The sequence below is a fragment of the Anguilla rostrata genome, chromosome 6 (genome assembly GCF_018555375.3).
Source record: "Anguilla rostrata isolate EN2019 chromosome 6, ASM1855537v3, whole genome shotgun sequence".
In the NCBI taxonomy this organism is placed as follows: Eukaryota; Metazoa; Chordata; class Actinopteri; order Anguilliformes; family Anguillidae; genus Anguilla; species Anguilla rostrata.
This window is the reverse complement of record NC_057938.1, coordinates 51,834,729-51,842,326: the sequence shown is the minus strand read 5'-3', so window position 1 is coordinate 51,842,326 and position 7,598 is coordinate 51,834,729. Positions and strand designations below refer to the sequence as shown.

Sequence of the window (7,598 nt, the reverse complement as noted above, 5' to 3'; positions counted from 1 at the left end):
TAAATCACTACCATTTCCTCTAAAATAAAGCACCTGGATCTTTAACGGTGAAACTTAATTTACAGTCGTACAACTCAGTTACTATGTCTAGTGGAGAGAAATTGCTTTAAAAATTTTACTTATTCAGCCATGTTCAATTCAATTATACTATGTGCAAATAAGTCAATGGCAAATGTCTGCACTATGTGACCACTTACACTATGCTAATCACTTCAGGACAACATTTATATTTTTAAATAGGACTTTTTATTAATTATTAACATGCACATGAATAAAACTCTGCCATACATGTAAAAATACACCCGTAATTGTGAAGGATGGATAAAATAAAAACAACGACACATTCCTGGCGTTCTTACGGAGCTCAAATGGAAACGTCCAGAATGGCTCAGAATAAAATCGCAAGGCTTTAATCCGCCCGTCTTTCCTGAGCAGCGAGGTGCATTCGCAGCGCAGGACGAGGAAGCTAAAAAATTCAATTACCAAACTCCATTATTGATGTTGGCCCCACACAGGAACAGCACTCCGGAACAGTGGCAAACAGCCCCCCCCCGCCTCTGTTGCCGTGGCAGAGTGGGGTGGAGGAAGAGGGGGTGGGTGGGCGGGGCTAATCCCGGAACAGCCTCTAAGTCTCACATATGATGTCATCTTTCTGCAGATTGGTCTGGAGCCTCACCGGCCCCTTCAGCTGCGGCCGCTCGCTCCGGTTGCCCTGGCAACCCCCGCTGCCTCCTTTGCCCCCCCGGGGGCGCCGGGGGGTGGTGGTTCTGGGCGCCGGGGAGGCGGGCCGCGAGGACGTGGCCCCGCCCCCGGGGGGCCCGATCCGGCCGTCGGCGCTGGCGGCCCTCGGCTTCGGGGCCCCGGACCTCCGCTTCAGCTTCAGCTTCTGCACCTGCCCAGTGGAGCCAGAGCGGTTCTGTGCACAGCTGCCCCGATGCAGGCAAACGCAGGCATAACGCATGTGGGGCTCCTGACTTTTTGTGCAGATGCATTATGGGTCGATAACGGTGTTGCAGGGTGCCGCCTCGTCATGAGATGCTACCACGGCGGTTTTGGGTGATCTACCTCTTTTTTGGGTCTAGTTTGCCATGACGCGTGTGTGTTTGTGCGTGTGTGTGCATTTGTGCGTGTGCAAGTGTGTTAGTGTACAACGCATCAGTGCTGTTAAAGGGACGTAGTGAATGGAGAAATAAAGAGAGCGGCAGTGTAAAATGCACCCCTGGAGTACCCGAATAAACCCCAGAGCCATCTCACTTGTGGGTACCTGGGACTCCCCTGCAGGACAGAGTGTGTGCCCCCCGTGGGACTCACCGCTAGCTGGTGCTTCTTCAGCTGGGAGATCTGAGCTCCCTTCTCCTCCATGCGCTTCACCAGGCAGTCCAGCTCCCGCTCCAGGTCCTCCCTCAAACCCCGCTTCTGCGTGTCCTCGATCTGCTGCGCCAGCTCCTGGTGCTCACTGCAACGGCAGCGCGAACGTGCACGTGCACACGCGTGTGCACACACAAGCACAAACATATAAAGTAATGCTTCTCTTCCTGGTTCCAAAACAATAGCAGCAACAAAAAAAAATCCACTGATGGCAATCTTGTTTAATTATAATTGTAAAGACTTGATTTCTCTATTCAAGCAAGACCCAATAAAGCAACAGGGCATATACTGAATGCAGAGACAGAGGCCTAAGGCCTACACTGAATGACTATTCTCAAAGAATGTTACTAGAAGTCAGTGAGAGACAAATTTCTAGCAGATAAGCACAGCACATTCATTTCACAGCACATTCATTTTTTTAGTGCACCGTTAGAAGGAAAATCAGCATTTGAAACAGAGGAATCGGGACAGAGGAATCCAGAACCGGTAAATCAGCTTGCAGCTCTGCTTCGGCTTCCATCCCTTTCCTGCATGAGAGGAACCCGTGCAGCGTGTCTGCAGAGGCCCCTTTCGACCTTTACACCACGATGACCCACACAGGCCGGCTACCATGTCCCGTGACAGTTAAAGGGGGTGGGGGGTGCGGGGGCGGGGAGTGTGACGGCAGGGGCGCTTACAAACTCATCTGTCCCAGCTCGTCCTGCAGCGCCAGCAGAACCTCGGAGAGGTTGCCCAGGACGGGGGCCCCCTTGCTGCCGGACGGGGCCCTTCGGGGGCCCCCGCGGGTCTCCGAACCGGACCGGCGGAGGGGGTGGGCGCGGTCGCAGAGGTGGGGGTGGTGGTGGTGCTTCAGCATGTGCAGGACGCTTTGCACGTTGGCGCTCACCGAGTGACTGGGCCCGGTGGACTGGCGGGACGGGGGAGAAAGACAAAAAAAAAAAAACACAACAGAGCCGCCGTTTAACGATGCAATAGCGCCAATGACGACGGTGGCGGTATCAACCGCGTATCGCCAGAACAACAGGAAACAGAGACAGGACAGGACAGGACAGTACAGTACAGTACATACCGGCATGCACCTAGCACTGGCAGCACAGCAAGCAAAGCCTCAAGATAACAGTACAGATCACACAGAGGGGGGAAGAAACGCAACAGGGCAGCCCCGCGCCACCGACGATGACGCTTCAAACACTCATCCTTGGACTGTCGGGACAAGGAACACCACACCGTTTTAAACGTGGCTTTACGTACTGTTCCAGCTACGAAGGGCATCTGCTTGGCCTTGGGGAAGGGGTGAGGAAGTGGAGCGACCGCAGCCGTTTTCTGACAAATAAAAAAGCACTCGTTATAAACCCCGCATTCAAGGCTGTGTGTGTTATTCATCCATTTATTTTTAGCCTTCCTCCAGTTTAGCATTTTTTTCCAGGCTATTGGGACAGAAGGAAAGAAGCAGTTTCAGACACAGGGGAAGTGCCATGGCTGGGCATTGGGGGATGTATGGACCAGATTGGGGGGTGCTTCTGTATGGACCGAATTGAGAGTCGGACCCAATGGACTGTGCCACACCGTCTCCGGCTTGTGGGTATTTAAACATGAGAATTCTGTTCAACTAGGATCACAGGTCTATTTTAACTGTACAAACTACTCAAAGTTTTTAAAGTAAATAAACTGAAACTATGTTTATTCTTGACCCACAAATGTGAGGTTTCCTAGGCATGAACATCTTGCAATTTAGCTGCGGTTTAAAAGCAAGCTGTCACGCACAGAGTTTGTAACTGCGGCGATGAAACTGGAGAAGTGCAGTGCCACCTACTGGTCATACAATAAAATACTCTTCTGACTGGGGGGGAAAGAGCTAAGGAAAAGCAGGAACTCATTTCTCACATCTCATCTTAAATTAACTAAGTAATCCAACATCACTACAGGAGGAATGGTTAGCACTTCAGGCCTTACCCTTGGAAGGGGCTTCTTTGTTTTTCTTTTCGGTTTGACCCCAGCAGAAACGGAGGAATACAGAGCGTGGTTCTTTTCCAGGCTTCTTTGTAGCTTGAGTCCAGAATGAGGAACAAGAGATTAAAATGAACAATAACAATGATGCATTTTATCATGTACATTTGAATTCTCATAACTGAATGGAAAACAGTTGGAGTGGAGGGGGAAAAAAGGGCAAAAACATTCCACACACAATTTTACAAAAATGCATTAAACTCTTAAAAACTTGCTTAAATTTCAAACAGCTGAGAATCTCACAGAGGTAGTTTGTGTGTGTGTGTGTGTGTGGTACACACTGACAGTGTACACCATTACCTGGGTGAAAGCTTACCTCAGCCGCCTTCTCCTGCACGAGCTTTCGCTCGTGCTCCTCCCGCTGAAGCTTCTGTTCCAGAAGCTCAATCTTCCTCTGAAAGCAGAAGTAATAGCGATAATATGAACAAGCACAGCCAACAGAGTGTCAGCCTCCCTCATCATATTCTAACAGTAGCATATGACAGCTTTTACATTTACTCCTACACAGGACACTAGTCCCTCGGCGAGTGAAAGAACCACATTTAGCATTGCAAATTCCTATTAACACACCACGTTTGGACGTTGCTGGGAGACGAGAATCACTCTGTAGGAATGTCAGAACTGAATTTTAAACAATCCACACTCTTCAAAATGATTCAAACTGGCATACATACAAAAGATCATTAAAAAGTACATTTGGAGTACTTTTCTTTTTCTTTGAAAAGACACAGAAAGCATGATAACCGACTGATTTCACCACTGAGTGAACATCTTCTCTACCTCTGCCACAGACTGGGTGCTGCTCAACTTCAGACACTCTCTCTCAAGCATCTCCAGCTTCTGCAGCTGGACCTCAACTTCCGTTTGGTCCTTCCGGCTGTCCTTATGAAGAGACTCCTGCAAGGAGAGGGGAGAAAAGGCAGACAACAGACTGAAATTACACCCTGCGGAAAATTAGGTTCTGAGGTAACCCTGTGATGACCGTGCTGTGAAGCGCATGGTCAGCGGACGGCACCTGCTTCTGAACGACGGCATTTCTGTCCTGCTCCGCTTTCTCCACCATCTTCCTCATGTAGTCCAGCTGCTTCTCCAGGAGCGAGCAACGGGCCTCCGCAGACTGCAGCTGCACAGCCAGCTCTACAGGAAAGCAGACACAACAACACAGGCCGCTAACTCCTCAGAGCCGTGTGCACGCGGGTGCACGGAACAGCACCTCTCATTAACGCAGAACCGGGGGGGAAAAAAACGAACAATCCGCAGCCCGCGTTCTGCAGAGCAGCGGAAGGTTCCGCGTTACCTTGGTGCGGCCTGCCTTCCCTTCCGCCGGCGTCCCGCCCTCCCGGTTCTCGCTGGGCGGTTCTTCCGGCGTCCCTGTCCGCGAGCCGGCACAACTGATTGACGTTCCTCTCGGCCTGGACTCGCTCCAGCTCCAGCCGACGCATCTTCTCCTGTAGAGTCTTCAGGGCTGCAATCACCGCTGTCACATAACCGTCGCATTCATGGTCATTCCACCCAGACAATCCAGGAACGAATCCCTGTACTCATTCGAATTTATTTATTTATATATTTTTGCAATGTGCACTCAGAACATGCACTCTGAACATTCTTGGGTTAATTTCAAAACCATACACATTCTGTGAATATTTGTGTATACATTTTGGAATCATTAAATACATCACAGTGCTAGCCTGGGATCAATAAATTAGCTACTTGTTCCCAAAGACACTTTGCACTAGTGGGAATGGTTTCCGGTTGCATTGAGGCTGATCAGTCTCACCTTTGCTACCAGCGTCAGGTGATGCCCGATACATATGTATGTTGAATTCCTGCAGGTTCACGTTGTTTGTCACGGGGGCCGCTGGGACATCCTTGACAATTGAAGGTGACATTCTCTCCGGAGGGAGATGGAAACTTCCAAAGTAACTGTTTTTAAAGGGGGATCCTACACTGACGTTCTGAGAGAGTGGATAGTAACGCAGCGAGGGCATACATTTAAGCATACATTTAAATTAGCTAGCGCATCATCTCATAAGCAGCAATAGCTAGCTAACTAGTCTAAGTTAGCTGGTCAATGAACAAGATGAACATTTGTTGTAAACGTTGATTACAATAAAAAGTGTACAATTCGTAAAAACTATGAAAATGATAGAAAAATGCTAATCAAGGAGAAACCAAGGAAACCCTTGTTTTGGATTCACAGTATTTATGACGGTAACGTTAAACATCATTAGTATCAGCTGGGAAAGTAATTCGCTAGCTAACTTTTATCAGCTCTCAAACTATGGAAAACAAGCTGACGTTACTTTCTTTGTATAGCTCGTATTTATAAATTATTAGCTTGCTAACTAGTACATCCTACTGTCTAACAATCTTTGTTTACTTCCGAACTTGTTTATAAGCTAACCATCCAATAAGTTGGTAACACTGGCCAGTGATATCAACATTAAACATGCTGCCTCGATGATGGTAGCTACACATCAAGCTATGGTTAGGTAAATACCTGAAGCCATCTGTCGGAGTCAACAAATTTAGCCGGCTAGCTAGATAACTAAAAAAATGAATTTAGTCTAGCTAGCTAGCTATCGATTAACCAGACAACTCAGTAAAACAAGAGTTGATAGCTGTATAACTTCAAGAAAGCACTTACTTGATCCTGGAGTGGTTCCATGGCAATTTTAGGAGATCTGCTAATTTGCAGTCCTCTAGCTGGCTAATTTAGCTGTACATACAGATCCAAACAGGGCACAACGACGTTCAAATTTCCCTCTTCTGCTGCCGCTCTTGAAGTTCAGCGACAAGGAACCGACTTCCGGTGACGAAAAAGGAAGGACAAATTCAAAATAAAAGTAATACGGTGCGGCACTCTTATTTTGTTTATTATCACTGTTATTATTTCGCCAAAATTACAGAAAGCTTTGAAAATAACATGATCCTCGGTCCCAAAATGACTTCAAAAAATGTACCATTGGCATGTTGAGCTGCAAACATATAGAAAATACATAACCTATATATAAGGTTAAGTTACAAGTAGAAATCAAGGACATGGTGAACAAATACAGGGGTCCTATTATGTAGCTAGCATTAATAATCTAAGTGAACTACTGTAGCAAGCATTTCAAGTACCACATCTTAGAGAGCAAGCATTCGCTAGCTACACCACATGGGTTCCAGTTCAAATGTCCATTATGAGCCCATGGCCAGTGCCCATCATTGCACAAATCGGGTCCACATAGTCAGCACACAAGGATTTTCCAATGTAAAACCCACAGTGCTGGGGAAACTACTTCGAAAGTGTAGATGTAGAAACTATCAATTACTTAACACTGAAAGTAGATCAACTACCCATAAAGTCTGATTATGAACCATCTGGGCCTCACATGGTCATATTTGATGGGCGCATGCTTCAGAAATGAAAGTAACTGAATGAAGACGTGTCAGTAGCAAGAAAACAAGATACTATCAATCGAAATCACCATAATAAATGTAAAAAATAAATAAATAAAATAAATGCTGTGGCATAATTTATCTCACCTTCATGCCCTGCAGTTAATCGCATAAATTTTGCAATTTTGCATGACACCAAGGATAGCTCAGTTGTGGAAATTCTAATGTCATGTGGTATAAAGAAATGCACATACACTCTCTCCATTTACGTTCTCCAGCATGATCATACCAACGATATAACGCACTGAACCTCAAGAATAGTGTATCCCAAAGCCCAGGTACGCAACACGCATGTGCATGTAAGCTTTTCCGTAGTAATATGCAATGTACAATAACGTTACATAACGTTACATTAAGTATGCATAGGCCAGCTGCTGATCGGGAAGCATTCTCTTACATAATAAAAAAAAACGTGAAATATAATGCAGCATAACATTTCCAAGGAGTTTGTTGCGGTTTCATTCGTGAGTGTAACATCATAACATAATTCTATACATTTCGGTAGCCTACGTTTATGGTTGCATAATGTAGTGATGCTTGTTTCTGAAGCTGTTGTCTAGCTGTTTTGAAACAATGCCACTTCTCAATCACCATTTTACAGCATTTATAAGAAAAGAATGAAACAAAAGATTGATAAACGTGAAACGGTGGGGGGCGTGTACCCTTGCAGAAAACTTCAGCTTTCCAGATAAACAAGTTAAAGGAGGGTCTCCATAGCGGACGAGCTTACATTTTTTAGTGAGCTGTAGTTTTAAGAAACGCTTTGTATCGTTTCATCT

The 7,598-nt window shown here is 46.3% G+C and overlaps 1 protein-coding gene across 3 annotated transcripts; it reads right to left on the bottom strand.

Annotated features, from left to right (window-relative positions):
• Positions 1 to 223: 223 nt before the first annotated feature.
• On the bottom strand, positions 224 to 6,182 carry cep57l1 (centrosomal protein 57, like 1). Of its 3 annotated transcripts, none has more exons than XM_064340447.1 (11): positions 6,023 to 6,182; positions 5,153 to 5,330; positions 4,673 to 4,852; positions 4,391 to 4,512; positions 4,156 to 4,272; positions 3,692 to 3,769; positions 3,322 to 3,414; positions 2,620 to 2,691; positions 2,046 to 2,275; positions 1,312 to 1,456; positions 224 to 892 (listed from the first exon to the last, which is right to left on the bottom strand). In XM_064340447.1, exons 1-11 carry the CDS (start codon positions 6,041 to 6,043, stop codon positions 626 to 628), a joined length of 1,503 nt encoding a protein of 500 aa, XP_064196517.1. In that variant the 5' UTR covers positions 6,044 to 6,182; the 3' UTR covers positions 224 to 625. The 3 variants fall into 3 exon arrangements, with proteins under 3 accessions (XP_064196517.1, XP_064196518.1, XP_064196519.1); XM_064340448.1 differs by having other exon boundaries at positions 224 to 886; XM_064340449.1 differs by having other exon boundaries at positions 4,673 to 4,840.
• Positions 6,183 to 7,598: the final 1,416 nt, after the last annotated feature.

Coding starts and splice junctions, on each gene's coding strand:
- cep57l1 (XM_064340447.1), bottom strand. CDS start 6,043: ATGGAACCACTCCAGGATCAA. Junction 4,853..5,152: donor ACCTGACGCTGGTAGCAAAG/GTGAGACTGATC, acceptor GTTATGTGACAG/CGGTGATTGCAGCCCTGAAG. Junction 2,692..3,321: donor CAAAGAAGCCCCTTCCAAGG/GTAAGGCCTGAA, acceptor TTTATTTGTCAG/AAAACGGCTGCGGTCGCTCC.